The sequence below is a fragment of the Anolis carolinensis genome, chromosome 1 (assembly GCF_035594765.1).
Source record: "Anolis carolinensis isolate JA03-04 chromosome 1, rAnoCar3.1.pri, whole genome shotgun sequence".
NCBI lineage: Eukaryota > Metazoa > Chordata > Lepidosauria > Squamata > Dactyloidae > Anolis > Anolis carolinensis.
The window spans coordinates 24,200,152-24,214,546 of NC_085841.1; the positions used below are offsets into that span (position 1 = coordinate 24,200,152).

At 43.6% G+C, this 14,395-nt stretch overlaps 1 protein-coding gene across 2 annotated transcripts in view; it reads left to right on the forward strand.

The window, feature by feature from the left end:
- The first annotated feature begins 208 nt into the window (after positions 1-208).
- Positions 209-14,395, forward strand: part of srbd1 (S1 RNA binding domain 1) — a 226,358-nt gene continuing 212,171 nt past the window's right edge. Inside the window, exons 1-6 of one of the 2 annotated variants that reach the window (XM_062971303.1) lie at positions 209-487; positions 2,433-2,512; positions 4,287-4,461; positions 5,713-6,069; positions 7,386-7,552; positions 8,939-9,056. In XM_062971303.1, the coding sequence (XP_062827373.1) occupies positions 2,433-2,512; positions 4,287-4,461; positions 5,713-6,069; positions 7,386-7,552; positions 8,939-9,056 (897 nt within the window). In that variant the 5' untranslated portion in view covers positions 209-487. The remainder of the gene's footprint in view (positions 488-2,432; positions 2,513-4,286; positions 4,462-5,712; positions 6,070-7,385; positions 7,553-8,938; positions 9,057-14,395) is intronic. The other variant, XM_062971308.1, reaches the window with a different exon arrangement.

Sequence of the window (14,395 nt, forward strand, 5' to 3'; positions counted from 1 at the left end):
ATTTGTTTTTGTTTTTAGCTCATACAACCATAATGACGCGGGGAGGATGAGGCCTGGACTACACATCCCAGCACCCACCAGCGCCTAGGGATGCTGGGAATGACAGAACGCCCGTATTAACTTTCTCCGTGCAATGATTTCTTTTGCATTTTAGCTCATGCAACTGCATTGCCGCTTTGAGGGCTTTGGCGATGGGAAAAAGCAATGCTTTCTCCAAGCTCGCTGCAAGAACCAATGAGAGCAGACTGGAGACAGCCTCTTTTCCGGGCTTTGCTGGCCTCGTTAAGAGCCGTCCCCTTCCTGTTCCTCCTCTTTCCCCTCCTCCTTCCCCTCCTTTTCCCTTTTGCAGCTTTGCTGCTGTGCTTCCTTCGCGGATCCTGCCGCCGCTTTCAAAATCCAAACTGTGCAGGAGGAGGAGGAGGCTTGCGATGCCCTCCTTCTAAAGGCTGCCACCCTCTCCTCCCTTCGCCGCCAGACCTGCAGGAAGGTGAGTAAAGAGCAGCGCCCAACCTCCCATCCTCATCCACTCCAACCCCCATCTGCCAGGCAGGAAAACACCTTCCAAGCCCTCCTGACAGGTGGCCAGCCAGCCTCTGTTTAAAAATCTCCAGAGAAGGAGACTCCATCACACTCCAAGACAGCATATTCCACTCTTGAACAGCTCTTTCCACCAGGAAGTTCTAAACTTTAGGTGGAATCTCTTTTCCTGTAGTCTTAAGCCATTGCTCAGTATCCTAGACTCTAGATCAGCATGTGATATCTTTTCAAATATTGAAACATGACTGCTATGTCCCCTCTCAACCAATTCTTTTCTCCAAGCTAAACAGACCCAGAGCCCGAGCCATTGTTCATAGGACTTGGCTTCTAAAGCTTTGATCATTTCGGTCACCCTTCTCTGGACATATGGCATCTTGTCAAACTCCTTGGATTGTGGTGCCCAGAACTGGACACAGGGTTGGTTATTCCAGGTGAGGTTTGAGCAAAGTGGAACAGAGTGGGATTCTGACTTTCCTCCATCTCAACACTATACTCCGATTGTATAATATAAATACTGTATTTCAGGGGTCCCCAAACTAAGGCCCGGGGGCCACATGCGGCCCATCAAAGCCATTTATCCTGCCCCACGGCACAAAGGCAGAAGGGGGTTGGGCTAAATGACCCAAGGGTTCTTTTCTTCTCTTCCAACTATTTTATTATTATTATTATTATTATTATTATTATTATTATTATTATTAACATTGAGGCTGGGAGGCCATTTGTCAGGGGTGCTTTGCTTGTGCTTTTGGTGCCCAAAGACAGAAGGGGATTGGATTCAATGGCCCAAAGGGTCTCTTCCAACCCTATTATTATTATTATTATTATTATTATTATTATTGCTTGGTGGCCAACTATAGTCCGGCCCTCCAACGGTCCGAAGGATCGTGAACTGCCCCCCAGTTCAAAAAGTTTGGGGACCCCTGCTGTATTGCATTGGCCTTTTTAGCTGTTACACCCTATTGTTGACTTATGTTCAGCATGTGGTCTATTAGGACGCCTAGATCCTTTTGAGTCTCATTGTGGAGAGAAAAAGCAGGGTATAAATAAACAAGATATTAATAATCATAATTGGGTTGCTGTGATTTTTCTGGACTGTATGACCATGTTCCAGGAGCATTATCTCCTGACGTTTTGCCCACATCTATGGCAGGCATTCTCAATGGTTGTGTGGTATATTAGAAACTAAGCAAGGGAGGTTTATATATCTGTGGAAGGTCCAGAGAAAGAACTCTTGTTTGTTGTAAGCCAGAGTGAATGTTGTAATTAATCACAATGATTAGCATTAATGCCCTTGCCAGTTTCAAGGCCTGGCTTCTTCTTGCCTGTGGGAATACTTTGTTTGGAGGTGTTAGCTGTCCCTGATTAATTGTTTTTTATTTATTTAGTGTTCTGATTTTAGAGTTTTTTAAATACTGGTAGCCAGATTTTGTTCATTTTTATGGTTTCCTCCTTTCTGATGATATTGTCCACATGCTTGTAGATATCAATGGCTTCTCTGTGTAGTCTGATATGGTGGTTGTTAGAGTGGTCCAGCATTTCTGTGTTCTCAAATAATATGCTGTGTCCAGGTTGGTTCATCAGACGCTCTGCTGTGGCTGACTTCTCTGGCTGAATTAGTCTGTAGTTCTGGGTTCCTTGATTTGTGTTTGGGCAATGCTGCATTTGGTGGTCCCTCTGTGGACTTGTCCACAGCTACATGATATAGGGTAGACTCCTGCAGAGGTGAGAGGACCCTTCTTGTCCTTTGCTGAACATAGCATTTGTTGGGCTTTCTTAGTGGGTCTGTAGATAGTTTGTAAGTTGTGTTTCTTCATCAGCTTCCATATGCGGTAGGTTATGCTTATCCTTTAACATGCGAAAAAGCCCACTGGTATTTTATGTTTTTCTTTTCTCAGATGACAGCTCCACCAAGAAGAGCTCGAACAGCACCAAAACCGAGCATTGCAGAAGATGAACTACCCTCTTTCCTCATATCGTGAGCTGAAATTTGTTTATAGTGCATATCAATTTGAATAGAGTTTGGCTATCTAACACTAGGCCAACAACAAATGCAGTTGCTGGGTATTTAGAGTGTGTTGGAATAGGTTGCACATCTTCCTTTTTCATGAAGAGTTAGTGTAATTAATATTCATGTACAGGTATAAAACCAGCAATGCACACCGGGCCAACATGACCAACAACACATGTGCAGCCACACCCAAACTAGTGGCAGACTTGTTGAAAAACATGATGCTTTGGTGCTTAGTTTGTAAAATCATAACGTATTTGACGTTTAATAGACTTAACCTTAATCCCTCCTTATTATCCAACATTTTTGCTTATCCAACGTTTTGCTGGCCCGTTTATGTTGGATAAGTGAGACTCTACAAATTTTGTGGGCATGCATTATGGGGACTGTCATGATGAGACCCAACACTTCAAAATGTGTGACTCAGCTACTGCTACTTATGATGAGCCTTATACTCATGGAAGGTTTTACTTGTTGTCTTTATGAAGGTAATACATTGACTTTGCAACAAGATAAAATGTTGTGTCTACATGTATCTTATTTGCTTACTATCTATCTTTGGGCTTGGCCCTGTGTAAGCCGCCCCGAATCCCTACGGGGAGATGGAGGCGGGATAGAAAAATAAAGTTGTTGTTGTTGTTGTTGTTGTTGTTGTTGTTATTATTATTATTATTATTATTATTATTGTATGACACAGCAAACAAGATATACATTATTATTATTATTATTATTATTTCGACTATTTAGAGAAAACTTGCATGACTTGTGACCTGATAAACCAAACTGAGGTCACTTGCTGTTACCATGTACAGTAAGATCCCGTAACTGCAAAACCCATCTCCACAGTTTCATTTATCCATGCCTGGGAAAAAAATATCTCTAGAAATTTGCTAGTTTCTTCTGGTGATCCTGTGGTATACTTTCCTATTGGAGGACCTGGCTAATTGCTAAGGGTGATACCTCTCAAGGAATCTCTAGGTCCTCCAGCTAAGGAACCAGTAATGTTCAATTTTATCTGCTGTTTCATGTAACCACACTTTGACTGGGAATACATCCCCTGTGGATACAGGAATCTTGCTGTGTAGTGGCTTAGTTATTATATCAAAACCATCAGGGCTATCATGTAACTTACTGATTGCAATAGTTGTTGGTAAGTAGCATTTGGCTTGATAGGTTGTAAGTTTCAGGCTGCATTTAAACTGGTTCATGCTTACAGTGTAGGTTGTATTCAACTGTTCATGCAGTTTTAAGAGCCTTGGTTACATAAAATTTGTTAAGGTATAGAGTGAGTTTTGCAAGCTCAACACTATAAGGTTGATATATGTGTTAAGGAAAAAAATCTCATTCTGGTGGTCATTACATGCTCATTGAGGTCAGTAAATTTGGGCCACACCCAGTAGACTATAACTGGGTGTGTTTTGGGATACATGGTGCTCTCTCCCTTGGGCGTTAGGGAAGCCATGCTCTCTGTGTTTATGTGATGCATACAAGGACTATGAAAGTTTTGTTACTCTGTAGGATTTACTTTTGATGCAGTGTTTTTGACACTGCTGAATTTATGTTTCCTTTTTCATCTGTGTGAAGCTACTGTGTCTTTGATGGACTATATTCCGCATAAACTGCAACAAAATTGGCATCCGGCCTCTTTTTTGCAGATCCCATGCTAGGGTTGAAGCTTCTCCCTTTTCTGTGTCTTCTGGGGATCATCACCCTCTTTGAAGTTTGCTCTTTCTCTACTCAGATCCTCGGAATCAGAAGAAAAGGAAGAAGATGAATGGCAGCCTCAAAAGAAAGCTGTGAAAAAAGCCACTGTGCCAAAACCAAAGGTGCCCAGGGTGAGAAAAAATGCCACAACCCAGAAGAAACCAACCGTGGCTAGGAAGAGGACTAAGAAGGTAGCCGTGAAAGAGGAGCTGGTGAGTGAAGGAAGGTAGCAATACTACTTTCGCAACATTGAGGATATAAGAACATACAAGTGCCTGGAGAAATGTTCTCTCTGTGAATGGTGCACCAAATAGACCTTTCATCGGATGCATCATAGTCATTCTTATGTTCTTATTACTCAAGATCCCTTTCACCATTTCCTCCCATCCTATTTCCCCAATCAAATTTCCCAGTGTATGGGACTACTTATTAGTAGGCTTGTGGATTTGTATGGAATTACTTACAATTTCTGTTTCTTCGATTTGTATGGCCCCATTTCCGTCCGCCGTTTATGGAAACGGGTGCATATACAAGTTCCGGAAAAAAAATTCAGGCCTTGGGCAGCAAAGCGCCAGGCCTTGCAAGCTGGGCCTACAGTTGAGCGCCAAGTGCTTGATGTTCGTAGGCCCTGTGAGCTGGGCCTATGCGCATCGAGCGTTTGGCGCTCGACTGTAGGTCCTGCGAGCCAGGTGTACGAGCCATTGAGTTCTCAATGGCTCATAGGCCTTGTTTGCAGGGCCTACAATCAAGCGTTCAGCACTCCGCCTATGAGACATTGAGCGGTCAATGTTCATAGACCCAGCGGGCAGGGCCTACAAGCATCGAGCGCCTGCCGTTTGGCTGAAGGCCTTGCAAGTGCCGAAAATCAGCTGACCAAATGGCTACCGTTCCCCTCTGCCTTTTGTTTAACTGTTTCTTTTGTTCCTGTGACATTGTACCATTCTGTGCAATCCAAATGGATGAAATGGTACAAAACCACAAAAGAAATAGATGAAACAGGATTCGGGCCCTACTCATTAATACAGTAGATCTTCCACATTTGCCGGGATTAGGCTTGCAGGACTCCCACAATAGTGAATAAATAACACTGTTTTTTACCTGAGAGATCTATGCAATCATACAGCTTCACTGGAGGACCTAGAGATTCTTGGAGAGAAATAATAAATCTGCAAATAATCAGATCCACAAAGGTTTTACCCCTAAATTTGGAGGGCCAGCTGTATAGCTTCATACGGGACGTTTAACAAGAAGAATCTGTCCTATTTTCTCCTTGGACTTGTAAGTCCATAATTTAGAAAGGAAAAAGGGGAAATTCCTACAAATGTGGAGCTTTTCATATACATGGGAACATTAGATGCACACATCAGGGCTTTTGGAAATCTCTGTGCTTGATATAGATTCAATGTTGAATGAAAATACTCATACTGTTTTCTTTGCATTCATGTTTTTTGTAACATGGACAGGACACTTCTTTGCCTGTTATGGCTCCTGGGATGAATGAAGGAGAGCTGCAGTTACAGCAGCCTAAGGAAGAGAAAGAAAAGAAGCCGAGGCCTTCTTCCAAAAAGCTCCCAGTGAAAAGAAGCAGTGTCCAACCAGGACCTCCTGCCTGCAACCTGGATGGTGCGGAAGGACCCTCCACAAGTATAGCAGCGGCTAAACAGCAAGTGAAGTTGGAAGAACCAGAAGAAGATTTTACATTTGATGAACCTCCTTTAAAAAAAATTAAATCAGCAGCATGTCCTCAAGGGACTCCTATAAAATTTGCAGCAAGTGCCAATTTGAATGAAGAGCATAAAATGAATTGGGACATTGTGAAGGTATGAGATCTCCCTGTGCCCCCTTTCATAACAAAGCTTGAAAGAAACTGTGTTACATAAAGAACTCATGTGGTCTGGACCAGCATATAAATTTGGTTTCTATTGCATATAATAGCAGTTCTGGATGTGTTCCAGAAACCAAATGGGTCTTTTTATTTTTATAAAATAAATTGCATACTTTCCTCTGGTTTTTAATGAGAATGTCTCCCAAGCATAAGTTGCAGTGCAGGAAGGTTATGATTAGTATTCGGTTTCACAAGAAAATATCAAAAGCAGCTAATTGTGATATCAGTAAGCAAAAAGGAAGTTGTGAGAGTAATATTTCTTACCATTTTTTCTTCTTCTCTCTCTTGTTCTGGACTAGCAAACTTGGAGTACACTTCCAAGATTAGGAAAGGCTACAGGTAGGCAGATAGTATAAGTGGGGGATCAATTTTGTAGCAATCGTTGTGACGTAAAGTTTTAAAATGGTTCAGAAAAGGAATTTTTTGGGTTTCTTATTTCTTAATTAGAGCTTTGCTGAAAATCCCAAACCATGTTTCGCTAAAATTGTCTGTAACAGTTAGAGTTTATTTCCTGGATCTCTCCCCTTGTGGATACCGAAATCAGTAGTTGCTCGAATCCCATTATATACAGTGGTGTAGTAAAATAATATCCCTTATATCAAGTGGGAGAAGTAAGGTTTGCTTGTTGGAATTTTTTTTTAAGCCATGGATGGTTGAATTTGCAGATATGAAAGCTGTGAATATGGAGGACTGCATTTTATATTTGTTTAACTGTTTTGAACTATTGCTTTTAAAAACGTTATTGCCCAGTCAATCTGCACTCTTTCCATTTTAGAGGTAGGGTCCATCTCTTTAGTTGAAATCCTGTGGAAGTGGGTGGACTCTCATTTAGCTCTCTGGTACAGGAGAATCTTTGAGGAAGGAGTATCTGATTCTTGTTGCCTAATCTCTCCATCCTCAGGCAGAAGAAAGATCTGTTGCTGTTGTTTACATCTGTCTTGCTTCCCACTCCTGTAGTGACTTCCATTTCAGTGAGGCAATGAATCTGTTTCTGATCACTTCAAAGGGGTCATTCAAGGTGTGGTACTTTACCCTCAAAGTAGATTCAGCATCTTAGACAGCTTCTGTAAAGTTTGGACTAAAGCAGAGACCAGAAACATCAGCCCACAGACACTGAAACCACTATCAATCACTGTTACTCCCTTCCAGATATTTCTAGATTATTTCAGGTGTGTGGTTTTAAGACTCTTCTCCTTTAAGAATAAGCCTTTCTAATATCTAGGTGTTTTGTTATCATTGTTTTTGTTTCAGGTTTTGTCGCAGAGGACTGGCATAGAAGAGTGGGTGTGTGCGAACATCATCCGCCTTTTTAATGATGACAATACTATCCCCTTCATTGCCAGATACCGCAAAGAGCTTATCAACAATCTGGAGGCTGATGCCTTGCGTGAAGTGCAACAAGTGCTGGAAGAACTGCAGTATGTTATAATGATGGGCAGGTTGGGCGGGGGGGGGGGGGGGGAGGCTGGAGAGAAAATGGGACAGTGAATATAATCTCCATAATATTATGATGCAGTGCTTTGAATGTTGGGCTAGGGTTCCAAGAAACCAGGGTTTGAATCTCTGCTTGGTCAAGGAAACCCCCTGGGTAGCCTTGGACAAATCACACTTCCTCAGTTTCAAAGGTACAGTAGAGTCTCACTTATCCAACATAAACAGGCCGGCAGAACGTTGGATAAGCGAATATGTTGGATAATAAGGAGGGATTAAGGAAAAGCCTATTAAACATCAAATTAGGTTATGATTTTACAAATTAAGCACCAAAACATTTACTTATTTATTTATTTCCAGTATTGAGTTCCTGGGGGACTCAGGGTGGCTTACAAATTGGCAACATAGTGCCATCACATCAACAATACAATACAAAAGGCATTAAAAACTAAAAACATTTAAAACATCATGTTATACAACAAATTTGACAGAAAAAGTAGTTCAATACGCAGTAATGCTATGTAGTAATTACTGTATTTACGAATTTAGCACCAAAATATCATGATGTATTGAAAACATTTACTACAAAAATGCGTTGGATAATCTAGAACGTTGGATAAGTCAGTGCTGAATAACTGAAACTCTACTGTAATGGGAAACTCCGCTAAATAAAATCTGCCAAGAAAGCAGTATTATAGGATTTCCAGTTGAATTTTTTTTTTTTATTTACCATATTTATATCCCACCTTTCTCAATCCCTGGGAGGACTCAAGGTGGCTTGCAAACGGCACTATATAGTGCCTACGGCATAAAACATTAAAAAATTACATTAAAATTAAAATAAACATACATAAAAACACGTTCAAATACAATCCAATGTTAAGACAAAATATTGTCATCACATTTAGCACATACACTGAAATCGGTTCCAAGATTCCTAAACAGTTACAAGAAATATTACTAGATGGGAAAACTTCACTTCTAAGAATGTAGTTAAACTACATTATGAAACTGCATTATATGGAAGTGTAGATGGGGTCTGGGGTTTAATTTCTATAAGTAAAAGAGATTGAAACTTTCCCCATACTTCGCTTCTCTGCAGTTGTTTTCATACAGGACAGCAAACCATGGTATGTGTTAGGGAGAGTTTGAGTCTAGGTCAGTTTTCAGTCTTGCAGTGTCTGTTTGCTTTTTTTTTTTTTAACAAGAATCCCAAGATTTATCAGCTGTCTAATGTCTTGAAGAACAGTACTTGACCATGGCTCTAGGAAATGAGATTTAGGTATCTTCTCGTCCTTTGGTTTATACTGATGCATTAAAGTTGGGAAAACATTGCATTTAACTGACTTAGAGCATGTTTACTTTTCTCACAGCTCTGTAGCAAAAAAGGTCCATGGAGCAATACAGAAGCTTAAGAAAGAAGGGAAACTGTCTGGAAATCTTTTAACAGCCTTGCTGAACTGCAGAACTTCAGAGGAACTTGATCATGTGGTCAGTATCTTTTCTAACATATAACTTGTTAAAATCTAAATATTTCAGATTCAGTGTTGTTGCTCTTGGAAGCATTCAGAGTCTTTTCCATGTGACTTTTTACCAGCTAGAAAACCCCTTGCTTGTTCCAAAGGATTCTGAAATAGTATTAAGGATATTTTCTCAAGAACAAAGAAGACAAATCCATGATCAGATACTAGTGCAGGGCCGGGGAATCTGGATCCTCTGGATGTTTTTGAACTTTGGCTGGTCAGTGGTAGCGAAACTCTGTAAAAGCAGAAGAGCAGTAAAACTTTGGAAACATTGCGATTTTGGTCAACAACTCCCAGAGGGTCCTACTGGCTGGAGGGTTCTGGGAGTTTTCATTCAAAACTAGCTTTTCCAAGCTCTGATAATACTTTATGAAGATCTGAAGAGTCTGGATGTTCCTCAGGTCTTTAATAAGTCTGTTTACTTTAGTACAATCTAGTGCAGGCATGGACAAACTTGGGCCCTCCAGGTGTTTCGGACTTCAATTTCCACAATTCCTGTCAAGGACAGAACGCCACAAGGTTCAAGATAACAGAGTTTATTTAATTACAGAACTCAAAAATGCCCGTAAAACACAAGGGCCAGGCAATTTTAGCCTTTAGGAGCAAAAAAGGGACAAGGAAAAAATGTACAAAAGATAAACCGGATTAAACCGAAGTTTAATCCGGGTAAAAACAAACTGCTTGCTTCAGCCTGAGGGTAAACAAAACAAAAGCCGAGGAACACAAGATACAAAAGAATGCAACTAATTGGCAGCAGATTCCTCTCTGCTGCCAACACTGTGCTTAGAGGAACTTGCGTCGCTCCCACACACACAGCAGACAGGATTTCCAACACGAACAGATCAGCCAAGGATTGTAGCAGAAGAGTAGACCCAGTTCCTTTCCGTGGTTCAAAGCCAGAAGTAGACGTTTGTAGTTTCCAAGTCCAGAAGGGGGAAGGCAAGCCGTGGTCAGTTCAATCCGAGTTTTCAAAGCAGGAGATGGCGTCCGTCAAGAAGACGACGGAAGGTCAAGGTCTCAGCACAGGAAAACACACCAGTCTTCAGGAAAGCGTCCCACACAGATCCCAAGCGTTTGTCCAGATTACCTTGCCCAACGCAATTTGCAATTGCTCCCAAGCCCCATTTTATGCCAGTTACAAATCCTCATCACTGTCAGCTGTCCTCCTTAATCCGGGCGTTTCCTCATCACTTTCCTCATCAGAGCTGGAACACCTCTGACTACGCCCCACAGCATCTCCAGCTGTGGATCCCGTCCCATCCCTCCAGCTAAGCCATGGGTCTAATCCTGAAAGTCCCCATTCATCTTCTATCCCATCATGACCAGTGGCACCCAATTCCTCCCTTACCCGAGTCCAATCCATCTCATCCTCCTCCGAGCTAACCAGCCCCTCCTCCATTCTCTCCGTAAACCCCTCAAAAGACTCTTCGTCAGATGGTGCTGCAAAAATGTCTCGCAGTCTTTTTCTTTCTCGCTCCTCGAGAGTATCTGACTCTCGAGGAGTCTTACGCCCACGTCTGTCAGTAACAGAGCCATGAGGCTCAATCATAACACTATCCCCTCTCACAAAGGCCTCCTCCCCCGATGGCGGAGAAGTGGCAGTAATACCCTCCGCTATAACACCACGACGACTAGAGGTATCTAGTTTCAACAGCGAACGATGGAAGACTGGATGGACCTTTAAACTAGACGGTAAACGCAAACGAAACGCAACGGAAGAAATCTTTTTAACGATAGGAAAGGGACCCAAATACCGAGGCGCAAACTTTCCCCCAGCCTGTTTAATATGTTTGGAAGATAACCACACCAAATCCCCTTCTTCCAACTCCTCCCCTGCCTGCCTGTGGCGGTCAGCCTGAGTCTTTTGCGTTGCCTTAGCTTCCAACAGTAAGCGACGGGCAACATCATGCAATGCAGCCATTTCCGAAGAGCGGTACACAGGGTCCGAAGAGACCACATTGGTCGACGGCGCCACACCTCCCCGTGGGTGAAAACCATAAGTTAGCTCAAATGGCGTATGCTGACTAGACGCGTGCACCGCATTGTTGTAAGCGAACTCAGCCACCGGTAACCACTTCACCCAAGCCGTGGGTTGATCCAAGCAAAAACAACGCAAGTACTGCTCTAAGAGCCCATTAACCCGTTCAGACTGTCCATCCGTTTGTGGATGAAAAGCTGAAGAAACGTTTAACTTAGTCCCTAAGCACTCATGGAAGTGTTTCCAAAAGCGTGACACAAATTGCGGAGCCCTATCTGAAATAATCACCTCGGGTGCTCCGTGCAAACGATAGATGTGCTTAGTAAATAGTAAGGCCAACGTAGGGGCCGCCGGAATGGTTGAACAAGGAATAAAATGAGCCAGTTTGCTAAATAAATCCACCACCACCCAAATACAAGTATAACCCCCAGACTTAGGTAAATCCGAAATAAAATCCATGGAAATGATTTGCCATGGCCTCTCTGGAACAGGTAGAGACGACAACAACCCTCTAGGGCGCCCAACAGGTGTCTTACTCTGCTGGCAAACAGCGCAGCTGTCACAAAAGCGCAAAATGTCTTGCCGCATCTTTGGCCACCAGTAGCTCCTGGTGATAAGCTGTACGGTCTTGAACCTGCCAAAGTGCCCAGCCATGGGTTCGTCATGGTGGGCTCTAATCACCTCCAACCTGAGGGCCCCCACTGGTACGTAAACCTGCCCCCTGCGTACCAATACTCCGTCTTGATCCTGTAGATGCGGCAGTATTGTACGGTTACCTGCTGATAGCAACATCAGTTGTTCCTGAGTCCACACATCATCCCTCTGAGCCTCAAGGATCTGGTCATGTAACCCGAGCTCATTGTCTACAACACATAGAGAGGCAGTAGGCAAGATGGTCTGACATACTACCTGCTCATTGGTCTTAAACTCCGGCTTGCGGGATAAAGCATCGGCCCGCAAGTTTGCCTTCCCCTCCACGAACTGCACCTTGAAGTTAAACCTGGAGAAAAACAAAGCCCATCGAATTTGACGCTGGTTTAACTTCTTTGCTGTTTGCAAGTGCTCTAAGTTCTTGTGATCAGATCTGACCACGATCTGGTGCCGTGCCCCTTCAAGCCAGTGCCGCCACACCTCAAACGCCACCTTAATCGCCAACAACTCCTTCTCCCATATGGTATAGTTCTGCTCGAAGGGTGTTAGTTGCCGCGAGTAAAATCCACAGGGACGCAAGGTCCCTGAGGAATCCTTCTGAGACAATACAGCCCCCAACGCGTAGCTAGAAGCGTCCGCTTCTACCACGAACGGTTTGTCAACATCAGGATGTGTTAGTATGTTATCCGATTGAAAACTAGACTTAAGTTGTAGAAACGCATCGTGAGCTTCCCGCCCCCACACAAATGGCTGTTTCTTACGCAGGAGCTGCGTCAAAGGTACCGTGAGCTTTGCAAAGTTCGGAATAAACTCCCGGTAGTAGTTAGCGAAACCTAAGAACCTTTGTACATCCTTCTTAGTCTTAAGCTCCTGCCATGAGTTGACGGCGTCAACCTTATGTGGGTCCATTTTAAGTTCCCTACCTGACACTACATGACCTAGGAACTCCACTTCAGGCACATGAAAGACGCACTTGGAAGCCTTGGCGAAAAGCCCATTAGCCCGCAGACGGTGCAGAACCTGCTTGACATGTTGACGATGTTCTTTCTCGTCCTTAGAAAAAATCAAGATATCATCCAAATAAATCACTAAAAATTGGTCAATTAGGTCCCTGAACACATCGTTCATGAACCTCTGGAAGACCGCGGGAGCATTGCAAAGTCCGAAAGGCATGACTCGGAACTCGTGGCATCCGAAACACGTGTTAAATGCCGTCTTCCATTCATCCCCTTCCCGTATACGGATTAAGTTATATGCCCCCCGCAGGTCAAGCTTGGTAAAGACCTTAGCCCCTTGCACCCTTGATAATAGTTCCGAGATTAAAGGTAGCGGGTACCTATCCCGAATGGTGTATTTGTTTAGGATCCGATAGTCGCAGACCAGCCTAAGTTCCCCAGTCTTTTTGGCTACAAAAAATACTGGTGCCGCAGTTGGTGAACTAGATGGGCGAATAAACCCCTTGGCTAAATTTTCATCTAGAAACTCCCGCAAAGCTTGCCTTTCCGGTACAGTCAAGGCATACAGCCTTCCTGCTGGCAATTTCGCACCTTCTGCTAACTTGATGGCGCAATCATATGGCCTGTGCGGTGGTAATTTGTCCGCTTCTCTTTTACAAAACACATCAGAGAACTCCCCATACTCAGCAGGCACTCCCTCCATATCAGATTGAGTAACATTCAGAATGCAACAGTCCTGCCTCTTTAAGGTTACTTTACGTGTCGCCCAATCTACTTGTGGATTTACTACAGCTAGCCAATCCATCCCCAGGATCACGTCATATCTAGGCAAGCTCGTAATATCCCACACAAACGTTCCCGTTACTCCCTGCACCTCCCACATTACTGCTGAGGTTTCATGGTTAACCACCCCAGTCTCCAGCAGTCTCCCATCTGCTCCTTCCACCCACACGTCGCATGCTTTGCGCACTCTAGGAATGCCATGCTTCCTAGCAAACTCAATATCTACATAAGAGACCGTAGCCCCTGAGTCCAGCAGTGCCAAAGTGGGAACAAGTTCCCTTCCCCCAACAGATAATGTAATGGGTATGAAAACATGCTTCCTCCCCTCAGTTGACTGCTTGAGGAGCCCTAGTGCGTTGGACTCACGTCGCACTAGGGCTGGCCTTTTCCCGAAAGCTGGGAAGGTTTCACATTACAGGTTTTGGCAAAATGCCCCGCATTCCCACAGTACAAACACAAACCCAGCTGCCTCCTACGGCTCTTTTCCTCTGTAGACAGCTTTTTAAAGACCCCAAGCTCCATAGGCTCTTCCCCCATCACCACAGGTGCCCTGGTAATATGCATGGGTGGCGCACACATTGCTTTCGAGTGTCTACGAGCCTCGAACCTTGCGTCTAAACGCAGCACCTTAGCTACTAAGGCATCCCAATTTTCAGCCGGCTCCAAGCGTGCTAATTCATCCTGGAGCATATCACTTAACCCGGCAGTAAATAAAAGCATGAATGCATTTTCCCCCCAATCCAGCTGGTGGCGATACAAGTTAAACTTATTTAAGTAATCCAAAACAGTCCCCTTTCCCTGTTTCAACCGATACAGAGCCCACCCAGCATTCTCCGTGCGGAGAGGATCCCCAAAAGTGTCAATTAATAACTTTTTGAAATTATCCAAATTGTCTTTGACTGGGTCATTTCCCAAAATTAAATTAGTGGCCCATTGTCC